Genomic DNA, 17,793 nt, shown 5'->3' on the forward strand with positions numbered 1-17,793 from the left:
TTTTAGAAAAAATGGACTCGGGGCGGGACAAAGCGGCCACAAGGTGGAGCTGACGTCACCAGTGGACGTCACAAAGTGGGCAAACTGCTCTTACGGGGAAGTATGATAGTGTTAGTCCTAAGTGTCCCAATACTTATGTCCAGTTTTAGTCCTAAGTGTCCCAATACTTTTGTCTACTTGTAGTCTATAAGTGTCCCAATAGTGTTAGTCTGATGTGTGTCAAATATGGTGAGTTTTGAAGCATGTTAAGTGAGTCAAATTACAGCTCAAAGAGGCGGCCGGTATAATAATAATAATAATAATAATAATAATAAAACCTTACAGAAAAAATAGGTCCTTCTGTCCCATTGCAGAAGGACTCGGAGTCCTTTGACAATGGGCCAGAAGGGCCCTAATAAAACCTTACAGAAACAATAGGTCCTTCTGTCCCATTGCAGAAGGACTCCCGTTGGGAGTCCTTTGACAATGGGCCAGAAGGGCCCTAATAACTAGTCCTAAGTGTTCCAATACTTTTGTCCAGTTGTAGTCCTAAGTGTCCCAATACTTTTGTCCAGTGGTAGTCCAGAGTCATAAATATCTCCACAATGCTTCCACGGTTTGATTTCAACATTCCGGGACCTATGCAGATCCCAACAGCAGGTACCAATAGGTAATAAGAGTTGGTTTTGCATAAAAAGGCACTAAAATACTGAGGGAGCTGAACTTGGGCTAAACAGAAAAAAAAATAAAAAATAGGCAACACCCTGGACATGTCGCCACCTCATTGCATTATATCTTAAATCTAAACCTAAATGTTAAATCTAAATCTAAATGTAAGATTCAAGATTTAGATTTAATCCAAAGCATACCACATCGTTTGTCTCAGGCAGGGGTCAGCAACCCAAAATGCTGAAAGAGCCATATTGGATCAAAAATACAAGAAAACATCTGTGTGGAGCCGCAAAAAAATTAAAAGTCTTATAATTAGGGATGGCCCTGCGATGAGGTGGCGACTTGTCCAGGGTGTACCCCGCCTTCCGCCCGATTGTAGCTGAGATAGGCTCCAGCGCCGCCCGTGACCCCAAAAGGGAATAAGCGGTAGAAAATGGATGGATGGATAATTAGGGATATCCAATAATGGCTTTTTGCCGATATCCGATATTGTCCAACTCTTAATTACCGATGCCGATATCAACCGATACCGATATATACAGTCGTGGAATTAACACATTATTATGCCTAATTTGGACAACCAGGTATGGTGAAGATAAGGTCCTTTTTAAAATAATAATAAAATAAAGTAAGATAAATAAATTAAAAACATTTTCTTGAATAAAAAAGAAAGTAAAACAATATAAAAACAGTTACATAGAAACTATTAATTAATGAAAATGAGTAAAATTAACTGTTAAAGGTTAGTACTATTAGTGGACCAGCATCACGCACAATCATGTGTGCTTACAGACTGTATCCCTTGCAGACTGTATTGATATATATTGATATATAATGTAGGAACCAGAATATTAATTATAGAAAGAAACAACCCTTTTGTGTGAATGAGTGTAAATGGGGGAGGGAGGTTTTTTGGGTTAGTGTACTAATTGTAAGTGTATCTTGTGTTTTTTATGTTGATTTAATAAAAACTAAAAAAAAAAATTAAAAAACGATACCGATAATAAAAAAGGCAACACATGATGTAAGTGTCTATATTAGCTATATTAGCCTACTATCCAAGGCTGATGCAAATCTTCGTTGACAGAAATGTTGTATTTTAACTTTTATTCTAAAAAAAAAAGTAAAATGGAGGCTTCTGACAGCATGAGATAATTTCTCAAAATGACTGACTCAGAATGGCCAAAGGTACAGATGTGTGTGTGTCTAAGTTAAACGAATCGGCCGGCTGTCTTCTTCTAATGGATTTATTACAATCTTTGCAAGCTGGGTAACGTTTGCTATGGTCTGGAACAACATGGCACACAAACAACTATGAGAAATGCAGCCAATATTACATACAGATAATGTGTCATGAGACAAAGAACATAAGTAAAGGAAATTAATTGAGCTCAAATATACCTACAAATTAGGCATGATATTGCAATATGTACATACAGCTCGCCTAAATAGCATGTTAGAATCGATTAGCTTGTGGTCAGGGATTGATCAAATATGCCTGACTAGCACTCCAACAAGTCAATAACATCAACAAAGCACACGTTTGTGCACAGTATACAATGTTTGGTGGACAAAATGAGACAAAGAAGGAGTGGCATAAAACACGTCTTTCTGTGGCAGCATCGGAGAAATTTGTACATGTAAACAAACTACGATGAGTTCAAGGATCGCTGAAATTAGTAGGACAAAACGGTGCTTGACAAATACTCTCATCAGTGAAGCATGTATAACATAAACAGTGGGATTTCTAACAATTAGGAAGGTTTGTGTCATGTTTGTTCTCCTACAGAAATTATATTAAAAGGAAAAATATATTTTTTTCTTCATCTTTTTCCATTTTCACACATCTCTGAAAGAGGTCCAGGGAGCCACAAGGGCGGCTCTAGAGCCACGGGTTGCTGACCCCTGGTCTAAGGGCATGTCAGGACGCAGGCATATACACATTGGTCTCACTGCTGTTTATCAATGTTCTTTATTTATTTAAAAGTAAGCCACAAAAAAGCAGGATCTCCAGAGAAGGCATTTTGAGGATGCCACATGAAAATGTGTTTCATCTCAGTGTTAAAAATGGTGGTTATAGTTACAATTGTCCACTGTCCAAATGTTGTTCCTGAAAAATAGAGGTATAAAATTGTTGTGCTAATTCCTAAAAACTGAAATGAGAGAGATTGTTAAATACATTCAATAAGATTCTTAACAAAATAGTGTACAAGTGATTTATTTATAAAACACAACAAAAACATTGACATTTTGTGCATGGGAAGTTGCAAAGCAGACCTGGAAGAAGACATAACCTAATTTCTACCCAGACAAATAAACTTTTTTTTAACTTTTAGGAATGGTTACCATGAATATTCACACTGTTAATGAGGCCATTACACATAATGACTGCACGTAAAAACCCCAGACTCTGAGCTGTTAATGTATTAATGTCTCCATCATGATGTTTCAGAGAATTAAGGTGAAAACCCCCCTCAAAAACAGATGATTTCACTTCCTTCTAAACTAATGTTGCTGTCAAAGTCAACAAGCATCTAAATTGCATTTAAGCGAACGGTGCAAGCTGGCGGACAAATTTAGTAAACCTTTGCCTGGAAATTATTATCACATCCTTAAACGGATTATTCTCTCTTGTGGACATTTAGGACTCTTAATTAGGCGCTTTGTCAGTGTAAACAAATAAATAATTATTTACAAACTCTAGCAAAAAAATGCAAACAAAAAACAAGCATAAATAATTTACAAATGGAATTATAATACAGACTTTAAGTATAAACATCTTTGGTCTTTACTATAAAAAAAAGAAAAGTTCATTCAAGTCCTCCATTAATGCATTCTGGATGAAAAGAATGAGCAAAATGCTAAAAAAAAAAAAAAAGAACAGTAAAATGATGTTTTGGTTACAGATACTGTCACATACTGTACACAAGCCATGAAAAAAAGATCTCACTTGGGTTGTAGAAAAGCACATACAGACTCTAAGTGGTTGTACAATGAATTCTTTAAAATGTAGTCATAAGTACATTAGTTATAATGAAATATTCTGCATAGTTTTTGTCATATTCATTCATGTCAGTTCCTCTGACCCCCCACTTCCAGCGAGGGAAAAGTATACATACAAGTCACCCGGACAACAGGAAATCAGAGTCCTAATTTCTTCTCCACTGGAAAAGCATGGAAAGTCTCTCATATATGTAGAAATGTATTCAGTGACCACACACTGTTTACTTTAAGCTCGCCCGCTTGCCATCTTGATTCATTTATCTGCGGAAACATGGAGAAAATAACGGCTATTAGCTGCGTGTTTGTAATCAAAATGCACAACAACCGGCAAAAGTCAAAAGTGGGCCGCACTCGTCGTGAGTGATTGCAAGAAGACTGCAAGGTTTTCCACTTTTAAATAATGGATAGAAAGTTGGAAGTCCTTGGAACACACACACTAAAACACCCACACACACAGGCGCTCAAACACACAAGGTCTTCCACAATGCATCTGGTGGTGCATTGTACACAAAGAAGCGGACGAGTGCAAAAACACCAAAGCAGGACTTTTTTATTTTACGACAAATTTCAGCTGGGGACAACAAAACAACATGTAACACACACGCCGTTACCTTGGCAACCCAGTCGGCAACTCCATCTCATCTGAGTATTAAAAAGACATGTTTTAAGAGTTTTCCCTGTGATTGGCTACTAGAAATGTGCTCACATTACATACATACAGGAACATACAGTGCAACATATTCACAGTGCTACACTTTTTACCACATTTATTTTATTTTATGTTCCAAATTTAAATAAATATATTTTTGTCCTCAAAATTCTACACACAATACCCCATTAGAACAATTTCTTTTTTTTTTTCAAATTTATCAAAAATAAAAAACAAAAAAAATACATGTACATACGTATTCATGGCCTTTGCTCAGTAGTTTGTCACTTTTGGCAGCAATTACAGCGTCAAGTTTTTTTTAAATTAGAAATTAATAGATTGCTGTTTTCATCTTTTCCTCTATCCTGACTAGTCTCCCAGTTCCTGCCACTAAAACACATCCCCACAGCATGATGCTGCCGCCACCATGCTTCACTGTAGGGGTGGTATTTATTTATTTATTTATATTTTATTGTGCTCTGTTTGTGTTGTGTTGTGTTTGCTTGGTTCTCTTGTTATCTTTTAACCTGCCCATTGTACAGCACTTTGGCTAACCCTGTGGTAAATTTTAAATGTGCTTTATAAATAAAGTTGATTTGTTGTGCCTGGTTTCCTCCAAATATGATGCCTGGCATTCACGCCAAAGAGTTAAATCTTTTTCTCATCAGACCAGAGAATTTAGTTTCTCATGGTCTGAGAGAATTTCAGGTGCATTTTTTACTTTTTACTAAAAAATGGCTATCCACCAATCAGGCCTATACAGGCCTGATTGGTGGATTGACGCACAGATGGTTGTTCTTCTCTCTCCACAGAGGAATGCTGTAGCTCTGACAGAGTGACCATCGGGTTCTTGGTCACCTCCTTGACTAGACTAAGATGAGTGCAGCAATGTACAGAGACATCCTGGATGAAAACCAATGCTTCCCATCCAACCTGATGGAGCTTGAGAGGTGCTGCAAAGAGGAATGGGCGAAACTGCCCAAAGATAGGTGTGCCAAGCTTGTGGCATCATATTCAAAAAGACTTGAGGCTGTAATTGCTGCCAAAGGTGCATCAACAAAGCTGTAAATACATATTTTTTATGTGATTTTCTATTTTTTTTCATTTTTATCACATTTGAAAAAAACAAAAAAAAACTTTTTACGATGTCATTATGGGGTCTTGTCTGTAGAATTGTGTGAACAAAAATGAATTAATTCCATTTTGGAATAAGGCTGTAACATAACAAAATGTGGAAAAAGTGAAGCGCTGTAAATACTTTACGAATGCACTGTATCCCAATAAGTAGCATTTGTCATTTCCAAACACAGTATATTTAATATTCTCTTGAGAAAGGCTACGATATTAAGGACACACGCACAATTTAACTACAGCCATTGGAAAGTGCTGTAAAAACGCACTTGCTGCACGTTTGAATTTAGTGACACAAAAATCAAACCATTACTTACTAAGAAAAATATTGTTGTGCAATTATTAAACCTCTGGGGACATTCGATTTTAATTACTGTATCTTCAAAGCCAACCAGGACATAAACGTTTTGAAGTCTATAAAGAGTGTAAAAATATTCAGGATTTGTTTCCCCCAAAAAATGTATTCAAAAAAATGAGTCCTACTCAAAAATATCAAAGATGTAATACATTCTTTAAACATTGACACATTTGAATGCCCTCTATGATCAGAAAATGTAACAGGTTTAAATGAGTAAAATGACTCATGTTATGCAAATGTATATTAAATGAAAACTATGACATATTTTAATCAAAATACCTTCAAATGGTTAAAATGGGAAAAAAAACATCACATGTTTGATATTGTTGTTACGGGTTGAAGTTGAATGAGAGATTTGAGTAAAAAAAGTAAAACAAAAATGAATCCAAAATGTTTTTATGCCCTTTTATATCCTGTTTGTCTTTAGGGTATTGTCTAATAATTGCCAGTATATCATACATCTCTGAAAGAATTGGGCATTTTAAAATATAACATGAAACATGATTTATAATGAAGTAACGCAACAGAAATTATGGCCAAAATACATACAAAAATTACTGAAAGGACAAAAAAGTCAGCCTTTGTCACCTGTTTGGTTGACAAGTGTGCTTCTATTGACTTGATAACATATTTTCTTCTTTGAGGTTAAATGTCCTGTATGAACTATTTTTCAATAATTTTTTCAACAACAGTGTCAATGTCCCATTACACTGTGTTGCCTAAATGTATCCTAGATGCTGGAATTGAAGCAGTTTAAAAGTGCTTTTAGCAAGCCCTACTACTTTGTCTGTCTGAAGCTTTAATGTTAATGAGCTGTGTGTCTCCAAAGTGTGCACTTAATTCATCTCACACATTGTAATGCTGCACTTGGCTAATATATGCAATATATCAAATAAAACAACGTATGACTTTTTTTCTAGGATGTGTAGTGAGGTGGCGACTTGTCCAGGGTGTACCCCGCCTTCCGCCCGATAGTAGCTGAGATAGGCTCCAGCGCCCCCCGCGACCCCAAAGGGAATAAGCGGTAGAAAATGGATGGATGGTGTAGCAAAGCCTGATTCTGAGTGGTGGTAAGCGTATACACAGGGTAGGCCCATTTAGCTAGGGGTGGTATGTCCAAGGAAGAAGGTTTTTCATCATGAATTCTCACATAAGTTCAACAAACAAATACAGAACATGATAGAATGTTCTCACTTTAGGTGCTCACATTTTGGGACACATTACTCTTACAACATCATTAAAAAGTCACCAACCAGTAGTTTTCTTTGGTAGAGGTAATGGCAACAAATTAAATGTGATCATTATTGCTGTAAAGGAAGACTTTTTTTGATACAGCTCTTGTATTGGATCTCATTACAGTGTGCCTAATGAAGTGTCCAGTTTGTCCCGTTTATTCATATAGGAGTTGGGAAAAATCTAAATGTGGGAGGATTGTGTGCAATGCCAGCTCCGCTAATAAGTCAATCAAAATGCAGAGATCCAGGGTGTCAGTGCATTGTGGCAAGTGGAAAGGATGCAATGTCATTCATAATGTGCAAAAACTGGGGCTGGGCGATATGGTTGAAAACTGTATCACGATATAAGAGATTTATGTTGGTCAATATCGATAATTATTTATATTTTTTATGACCTATCAAAAATAAGGACGAGGAGAAATATATATTGAATAGAAATATTTGTATTTAAAATGCAACCTTCCTCTGATTATAATCCCTACAGGTATCAAGGCAGAAAGGAAAGGATATGTCAACTCAACCATTGAAAACAGTCAAACAATCACTCGAGACAAAATTCTAAAATCAAATTGAACACCTAACAATACTGTCTTACAATGAAGGTGTAAAAATAAAGAAAACGTAAGAATTGCTTAATAAAGTGTAACAAAAAAGTGCAAAGCGTATAAATGTAAACATAGATAAACATGAGAAGAACTATTTTCTGCATGTCTATCGCCAGGAAGTTACGGCTGTGCTTTCTAAAACGCCATGTCGAGGTGACTTTTTCTATTTATCGACAATTTATCCGCTCCCTGCAGCAACTCAGCGAGACAACAAGATTGCACAACCAAACTTGATAGTTGATACAGTTATTCGATTTTAGCTGTTAGCATGTCACTCTCACTGAGCAGTTATCACTTCCTGCGTTGCTCGGTTACCAGAGAGCGAGTGCATTTGTTCATGCAAGCAACCTTGCTTTGCAACTTAGGGTTTATTCCGACAAAGAAAAAATATGTATACTGAATGTTTTATCAAAAGCATTTTTTATTGATATAGATTACTTGTCTATCGCGATATGTCTTGATATTGTTTTATCGCCCAGCCCGAGTAGAAACTAATAGTTTTATGACATTTCTAACTCCTTAAAACAGCAATGCTTTTATTTTTACACTCAGTATTGCTATCTGATGGCAAGGGCTGATAACCACAGAATTACACACTGATAAAAAACTATATTCCACATACTTGGCCACTTCCACACAGGAAGGAGAGAGTATAATGATGTAAGGGTATCAAACTATTACTTTGCAAACGCTGAGGATATAAAAAAATGTTTACTAACCTCTGCACTCATACTTGAGGTCGGAGAAGAAGACCAGCTCTTGTGAGAAGACGAACAATCCTAACCTTCCGCCAGCAAATGTCTTGTCATAAACAGGGCCAGAGTCGGCCATGATCTGTTTACCTTCGTACACAACAACCCTGCAAACAACATGACAAACACACAACACTCTAAACGTCTGCATAATGCGTACTCATTGGACACAAATGACATGAAATATCAACAAACCTGCCTTTACAAATACAATAATGCTAATTTTGAATGAGTCTGTCAGAGCGGTATTAGTATGGTAGCTGTGTGCAGTGGTTTAAACTTTATTATTGTTACTGTGTTGTTAAATTCATACATCTAAAGTGATTTCAGCGTTAGATTTAGGCAGGTCCTATACAAATATCATTATAAATAGGCATGTGCCGATCGATTTGCCACCTATCTGTATTGATCAATTTTTGTGAAAAAGTATGTGATCGCCATTGACAATTATTGCCTTTTAATGCCAATCAAAAACGCCAACCCCCTCTGACTGTATTTATTTTTAGTCTCCCGGCTGACAAGTGGCTAGCAGCTGAATTATGTATCGCCTTACAAAGTAGGGAGCCGCTCCCCTAAGCTAATAATAATCACATCCATTACAGAAAATAAACTGCATTTTCTATTATCGTAAGTATTATTATAAATGATCACGATCACTGGAGAACAAGGCTAAACATATTACACACCGAGAGCAAGATTAATAAAAGTCTTGAGAGAGGATGTTATAACAGCAACTGTTGGTGTGTCAGCATTGTCACAGTCAGTACACCACACGTAAGAGAGCGGATCAATCCATAAATTGGTGATGTCGATACCAAGGGTAGTATCAGTATATGATCAATACTAAAGTGATTAGGTTGATATTTTTATTTTCTCTAAATCTTTTTGTTGCTATTTTTATTAATGTTTACAAACTGGGAAAAATTCCCTGGATACAGGAGAAACACCAAATTATTTAAATCAGTAGCAGTGTTTTTGCTTTTGTTTAGTTATTGTGTACTGTTGACTTTGTTTTGCTCAAACAATTTATTTAATAAACAAAAATAAGGAACTAGTTTATTATATATTATTGTGTTGATAAGGTTAAAATGTCAATAGCACTCACCATAATTAAATTTACACTTAATACATGTGATCGATATCAGTATTTTATCGGCCAATCTCACTCTTGGATGATCATTATCGGAATCGGCAGCATAAAACCTTGGTCGGAACATTCCTATTAATAAATATGGCAACTGTCGATTGTTAATTTATGATAGAATATGAGTGAACGTTTTACCTTATGAAACCAGTCTTTGGTCTGTGGATGAGGTGCCACCTGTAAGCTGTGTAATCTTTCCAGCCAATATTCTTTGGGTCATGCCACAGAGTTCGTACCTATGTGAAATGAATAACATAAAAATGAATGCCAGAGCTTTTAAAACATACAGTGAAAAAAGCTTACCTCTCCAGGAGTGTTGCCCGTGTGCCACAAAGCATTCCTGAGGTGTTCTCCAGTGCCAGTGGTCGAGTTGACCACTTTGAGCGACACGCCAGAGATGCCAAAAGCCTTGGACGGTTTGTCTTCCCAGTAGGTTTGTGTGATCTGCTTCCACATAACCACATAAAAGCGCCCGCTCGACTGGTAGCCGAAAACGAAACCAGCGAAATCGTCGTCCCTGTCTGTGTTCACGTACATCGTGCCGCTGAAGTCCACCGCACTGAACTCATCAAAGCCTGGTTTCCAAAAAAAGAAGAATGAACTTTCCCTTGTAACACGACTTTGGCATGAGTTTAATGTAAGGGAGTTTACACGTGTGGTCCTCACCTACTGCGATGCCCGGGTCAGAGTTGGCAGTCTGAACAAGCTCTTTGCCCTGGTGCCTCACCACCCAGTTGGGGTCGATTTGAGTGGTTCCCTTAGGGTCCAAATGGACCATCTGGAACTTCCTGAAGTCTGTGAAGCTGATGGCACTGTTCTCTGGACACACATCAATGATGTCTGGGATATTGTCATTGTCAAAGTCGTCTTTGCAGGCATCACCCCTTCCATCACCTGTTATAAAAGACAATTGAAGTTTTCAACAGGGAATTCAACTTCATAATAATCTTTCAAATATTAAAAACATGTCAGTAGTATGACAGAGAAAGCTTTAGGTATTTTGTGTGCATAAACAAACACAATTGTGAATAAAAAATAAACCTAAATTAGGTTCTGTAATATAACCACAGTTACTTGGTTCTTAGTATGATGCAGTGCAGTTACATTCTTTAATACAGAAAAACGTTGACAAAGAAATACCTCCTCATCAAAACTGAGCATTATCACCATCGTATCATATTGTTATAATTGCTTTTGGTTGGTTGGTTGACTTGTCAGTTAGCAGGATTACAAAATAACTACACAGCCTCTATGGAAGTATGGCATTGATGGAACCCATTCAATTTAAGGAATAATGCAATGGAATGGATTTACTCTAATCTGGTAATACTTTTTATATTCAGTCTTTAAAAAAATAGTCTACTACTATCTTATCAGCGGTGAGAGATGCCCTCAAGCTGAAGAAGGATTCTTATCGGGCCTTCTAGGCCCATGGTACTCCGGAGGTAGCTGACAAGTACGGACAGGCCAAGCTATGTGAAGCTTTGGTGGTCACTGAGGCAAAAACTCGGACATGGTGTATGTTATCCATTGTAACGATAAATGCACTGATTCATATATTGGGGAAACAAAACAACCACTAAGCCGATGCATGGAACATCATAGACGGCTTAGGGAGAAACAGCACTCCTTTGAGAACAAAAATGTACAGATTATGGACAGGGAGGACGGATGGTACGAAAGAGGAGTGAGGGAAGTCATCTATGTCAAGGTTGAAAACTAACTAGATCTGACCAATCTAAGCATATGAGCACAAACTAATGAAGCTTACTCAGATGAGAGGCAAAACGTATTCTAAGACAAACCAAACAGTCCAGTTGCAATCGATTGAATGCGCTGAGATGGCAATGACCTGGATGAATGAGAACATTCATAGACATGTATGGGTACTCAACAGCGGGCTGTCCTATCTCTGGAGCTGAGGTTGCCGAATAGCTCCAAGGGGTGGATGCGATCCGCGGGGTGGATGCAATCTGCCCGGAATTCTTCAATGCTCTGAATGCTGTGGGGCTGTCTTGGTTGACAGGACCGCAGCATCGCGTGGACTTCAGGGGCGATGCTTTCAATTTGGCCAGGGTGGTGATTCCCCTTTTCAAAAAAAAAAAAAAAACGTAGCGTGTGTCCCAACTGTTGTGGGATCACACTACTCTTCCTTCCTATTATGATCTATCCGGAGGGACTGGTACCGGATAGTCAAACCTCATAATCAAGAGGAGCAGTGTGGTTTTCATCCTGGCCGTGGAACTGTGGACCAACTCTATACTCTCGGTAGTGTCCTTGACGATGCATGGGAGTTTGTTCAACCTCTTTACATATGTCTCTCAGGAAATCCTGTGAGGAGTTCTCCAGAAGAATAGGGGCCTGATTTTGGTGGTCCGGTCTTTGTATGACCCATGTCCGAGCTTGGTCCACTTGGTCTTGCTTGTACTCACTGAATTGGTTCACAACTGAATGTGTGTAGAATTAAATCCTGCCACCAAGTGGAGATGTTCAAGTAACTTGTTCAAGAGTGAGGAAAGACTGGATTGTAAGATCGACAGGCGGATCTGTGCGGCATCTGCAGGGATGCATTTGTACGTTGTGGTGAAGAAGGAGCTGAGCTAGAAAGCAAAGCTCTGAATTGACCGGTCAATCTACGTTCCCACTCTTACCTTAAGTCATGGGTAGTGACTGAAAGGACAACATTGCAGGTAAAAGCAAACAAAATGAGATTCATTTGTAGTGTAAGCAGGGCTCTCCCTTAGAGATAGAATAAGAAACTCTCGTCATTCGGGAAGAACCCAGAGTCATACTGCTCCTCCACATCGAGAGGAGCCAAATAAGGTGGCTCCTGAACACCTCATTGTTTGGGATACGTTCGACCAGTAGGGGTCTTCGGGGGAAACTCAGGACATGTTGGAGAAACTGTCTCCAAGCTGGGCTGGGAATGCTTTGGGATCCCCTGGGAGGATTTGGACAAAGTAGCCGGGAAGAAGGAAGTCTGGGCTTCTCTTCTTAGGCTGCTGTACCCTCAACATGACCTCGGATAGGTGGAAGAAGATGGATGGATGGATGAAGGACTGTACAATGAACCAAAAAGTTGCCGAACAAACAAATGGACTGACATACAACACAAAGATAAGTACCATAGTGTTTTTCACTTTTACAGAGGAGGAAGTATTTGTTTCTTTGCCATTTAAGTTGTGATGCAACAATTAGTCTCTCCCCACAATCAATAATGGTACATCCCCATAATCCTCTGTCATACTCTGTGAACTAGGAAACGAACAAACACAAATCACTTTTGTTAGTGGTATGCTCTTGCTCTACAGGATCCTTATCTATTTGTACTGTATACTGTATGTGTATTTTTTCATACCTAATGAAGTAGCCAGTGAGTGTAGTTAAGCACAATTTCCAAGTCAGTGAAACTGAAAGGGGAGCCATCTTTTGTCATGCCGTGATAACTTCCACTGATGCTATCCGAGGTCCAGTCAAGCCATGCAGCAGGCTTGGAGTTCCCAGTGGAAAGACGACCAGTGAGTCATGAAGGCCGCCGCATGGAAGTAGCTTGCTGCTTTCTGTCATCATGTTTGTTATGGCACACGAGGCTACACTTCTGTCAAATAAACACTATATGACAAGCTGTGAAGAGAGTGAACGCATCGGCTTGACCAAGGGCCTTCCTCATCGGCAGTCTGTTTCCAGTTACACACACAGCTGTATAAACTTCAGGTAACCCTGCACAATTTGGGCACATAAAACTAATCAAGAGCCAAGCTAAAACAAATACAAATTTAATAAGCTGGCATGTGCCCTTCTGGGCTTCTCGCTGAAGTCATGCTGAATGACATCACCCACAACAGCACAGAAGTTGACTTTCCACTGCCACATTTGAAGTGCAACATCAAAAGAAGTGACATCAAAAAGTGAGCGAGTGTCATCATCACAGGTGCACTTACTGTGTGCGGGCATGTATGCAGAGTTGATAGATATATTTTAAAGTGGATGTTTACAGATTTTAGGATAAGTCTAACTTTTCCTTTCTGAACAACCAATAATTACCTCAACAACCCGCACGCTTGTCACTAAACACTGCAGACTATAATATACAAATTATCTAGCAATGCAAGGTCAGGGACAATGTAATAATGTATTCCACTTGACAGTCTCCAATTATTATATAAAATAAAGTTGCCCAACAAGTAATAAGGTGCCAATATAAACAGTTAACAATTTCCATGCCAGCTGCTACGATACTGGAGTCATCATAATCTACCATCTAATAAACAATCATCATTTCAGCCCTATTTCTTGTATATATATATATATATATATATATATATATATATATATATATATATATATATATATATATATATTAGGGGTGTGCATCTCTACCGTACTGTAAATGGCGATCTGATATTAATCTGGATACATGGGTAACAATATGATTCAGTAGCAATTCACTTTAAAACATTACAATTCGATGCGATATGATTCGATGCAGATGGAATCTTTGCATGGTGAAAAAAAAGTTTTGTGTATCATGTCTCAAGTCAGAACATTGTCATGTGTTTGATTTTTAAATGTACACAGACAAAACAGACAGTTCCTGTATTAATTATGTACAAATAGTAGAACTAATAACTTCAGTGCATTGCAATCCATAAACTTTAAGAAAAGAGGATGTAAACAAAACACTTTTGGAAAATCTACCAGGTAACTACTGTTGTTTGCTCAAGTAGCAACAATTAAATACAGAGAAAAGCAAGCTGCACATCAAGTAGAGAGGTGTTATAACAACACAGTAGTCCAACTTCAGTATTAGAAGCTATCAAGTTATCATCAACTTACCAATGAACATGTTTAATCGCTGATCGCGTCCACAACTGGCTGCAGTAGTAGCAGGTGTATTTCACACAGCTTTATGTAGTCATCATATTTTCAAAAATAACATCACCTGACACGTAGAAGTCATTTGGGAAATGTTAGGCTCTGTATTTTGGAGTTAGTTTGATAGTTTGAGGTGGCCGTGTGTCGCTGAGGCAAGCACAGAAATGGCCCCAGAAAGGTCTAACACGCAAGGCCATGTAGAGTGCTAGCTCCTGGCTGGCACGGCTCCATGGAGGTGCGTGTTTGTCCAGTGCACTGTAAAAATGATTTCCCCTTTTCTTCTCAATGACAGCATCTCATTGCGGCAATTTATACGACTTTCTGCATTTACCGTGTGTTTTAGCGCAAATCTATGATTCGGTTGACTTCCGCGTACCCAGAAGTGGGGCTGGAAAAGTTCGACTGAGATTGGCTGTTCCGCCGTGTCTTTTTTTATGCTTTGCAGCGGCACCTGAATGAATGCTTCAGTGCGCCATGCCATAATTACGACGGTCAGATGGCTAAAAAAAGTACGGATAGCAGTATCATTAGTCTAGAATTTTAACGGTCCACTTGAACCGACCCAATTAGGAACTGTTACCTAAAAATACTGGTACTCGGTTTGCATCCCTATTTGGAGGAGAATTGTTTGTTAACACTTTCGGAGCTGCCTGCTATGTTGCTCTGTTGTTGTCGACAGTCGCTAACGAGAATGTTAGTCTCGTTATACGTCATCACAGAAGTCTCGAAAGACTAGAACGGCCATATTTTATAACAGATCTCCAGTCAACCGATACATGACTTTCCAACAGGACATTAACCGATCTATATATATATATATATATATATATATATATATATATATATATATATATATATATATATATATATGTATATGTATGTATATATATATATATATATATATATATATATATATATATATATATATATATATATATATATATATATATATATATACATACATACATACATATATATATATATATATATATATATATATATATACATATACATATATATATATATATATATATATATATATATATATATATATATATATATATATATATAGAGAGAGAGATATCTAAATATCGATCGATCCAGAGGCTCGTCAAACGATGTATTCGTATCTCAAAAGTTAAAATCGGTTATCGATTTGTACCGATTATTTTTTACACTCATATATATATATATATATATATATATTTATACAGTATATATATATATATATATATATACACATATATATATATATGAGTGTATTTATATATATGTAAATCTCTTTGTTATGGACGATTAGATTCGCATTGCGAACATGGGTTATGATGCGATTCAAAACGATTAATTTATAAAAAAGAACAATTTGATGCAATTCGATTTAGTGTATGAATGATTCGATGCGATTTGATTCAGTGTATGAACGATTCGACATCAGTGCTTCTTACCAGTGCTTTGGCAAACAATAAGTGGTGACCCAGATTGTGGAGCTTTTAAATCTAAAATTCTGTATCTTATATTTAATGAAAATACATTAAAGTGCAGTTTGAATTTGAGGTACTGTAAAAAAATGTTTAATGCTTGTTTCAGGAACGCAATGTTTTTTTGTCACAAGTGCTTTCATATATACAGTATATATATATATATATATATATATATATATACACAGGTAAAAGCCAGTAAATTAGAATATTTTGAAAAACTTGATTTATTTCAGTAATTGCATTCAAAAGGTGTAACTTGTACATTATATTTATTCATTGCACACAGACTGATGCATTCAAATGTTTATTTCATTTAATTTTGATGATTTGAAGTGGCAACAAATGAAAATCCAAAATTCCGTGTGTCACAAAATTAGAATATTACTTAAGGCTAATACAAAAAAGGGATTTTTAGAAATGTTGGCCAACTGAAAAGTATGAAAATGAAAAATATGAGCATGTACAATACTCAATACTTGGTTGGAGCTCCTTTTGCCTCAATTACTGCGTTAATGCGGTGTGGCATGGAGTCGATGAGTTTCTGGCACTGCTCAGGTGTTATGAGAGCCCAGGTTGCTCTGATAGTGGCCTTCAACTCTTCTGCGTTTTTGGGTCTGGCATTCTGCATCTTCCTTTTCACAATACCCCACAGATTTTCTATGGGGCTAAGGTCAGGGGAGTTGGCGGGCCAATTTAGAACAGAAATACCATGGTCCGTAAACCAGGCACGGGTAGATTTTGCGCTGTGTGCAGGCGCCAAGTCCTGTTGGAACTTGAAATCTCCATCTCCATAGAGCAGGTCAGCAGCAGGAAGCATGAAGTGCTCTAAAACCTGCTGGTAGACGGCTGCGTTGACCCTGGATCTCAGGAAACAGAGTGGACCGACACCAGCAGATGACATGGCACCCCAAACCATCACTGATGGTGGAAACTTTACACTAGACTTCAGGCAACGTGGATCCTGTGCCTCTCCTGTCTTCCTCCAGACTCTGGGACCTCGATTTCCAAAGGAAATGCAAAATTTGCTTTCGTCAGAAAACATGACTTTGGACCACTCAGCAGCAGTCCAGCTCTTTTTTTCCTTAGCCCAGGTGAGACGCTTTTCGCGCTGTTTCTTGGTCAACAGTGGCTTGACACGAGGTATGCGGCAGTTGAAACCCATGTCTTTCAAGCGTCTCTTGGTGGTGGATCTTGAAGCACTGACTCCAGCAGCTGTCCACTCCTTCTGAATCTCCCCCACATTTTTGAATGGGTTTTTTTTCACAATCTTGACCAGGGCGCGGTGATCCCTATCGCTTGTACACTTTTTCTGACCACAGTTTTTCCTTCCCTTTGCCTCTCCATTAATGTGTTTGGACACAGAGCTCTGAGAACAGCCAGCCTCTTCAGCAATAACCTTTTGTGTCTTTCCCTCCTTGTGCAATGTGTCGATGGTTGCCTTTTGGACAGCTGTCAAATCTGAAGTCTTCCCCATGTTTGTGTAGGCTTCAGAACTGGACTGAGAGACCATTTAAAGCCCTTTGCAGGTGTTTTGAGTTAATCAGCTGATTAGTTTGTGGCACCAGGTGTCTTCAAAATTTAACCCTTACACAATATTCTAATTTTGTGACACACGGAATTTTGGATTTTCATTTGTTGCCACTTCAAATCATCAAAATTAAATGAAATAAACATTTGAATGCATCAGTCTGTGTGCAATGAATAAATATAATGTACAAGTTACACCTTTTGAATGCAATTACTGAAATAAATCAAGTTTTTCAAAATATTCTAATTTACTGGCTTTTACCTGTATATATATATATATATATATATATGTATATATGTATATATATATATATATATATATATATATATATATATATATATATATATATATATATATATACACATATATACTTATATATTA

The 17,793-nt window shown here is 37.6% G+C and overlaps 1 protein-coding gene across 2 annotated transcripts in view; it reads right to left on the minus strand.

The window, feature by feature from the left end:
* Positions 1-2,853: 2,853 nt before the first annotated feature.
* Positions 2,854-17,793, minus strand: part of thbs2a (thrombospondin 2a) — a 32,406-nt gene continuing 17,466 nt past the window's right edge. Inside the window, exons 18-23 of one of the 2 annotated variants that reach the window (XM_061959013.1) lie at positions 10,195-10,422; positions 9,832-10,103; positions 9,667-9,764; positions 8,352-8,491; positions 4,266-4,296; positions 2,854-3,915 (exon numbers count right to left, since the gene is read on the minus strand). In XM_061959013.1, the coding sequence (XP_061814997.1) occupies positions 3,912-3,915; positions 4,266-4,296; positions 8,352-8,491; positions 9,667-9,764; positions 9,832-10,103; positions 10,195-10,422 (773 nt within the window). In that variant the 3' untranslated portion in view covers positions 2,854-3,911. The remainder of the gene's footprint in view (positions 3,916-4,265; positions 4,297-8,351; positions 8,492-9,666; positions 9,765-9,831; positions 10,104-10,194; positions 10,423-17,793) is intronic. The other variant, XM_061959021.1, reaches the window with a different exon arrangement.

Source organism: Nerophis lumbriciformis, linkage group LG02, assembly GCF_033978685.3.
Source record: "Nerophis lumbriciformis linkage group LG02, RoL_Nlum_v2.1, whole genome shotgun sequence".
Lineage (NCBI taxonomy): Eukaryota > Metazoa > Chordata > Actinopteri > Syngnathiformes > Syngnathidae > Nerophis > Nerophis lumbriciformis.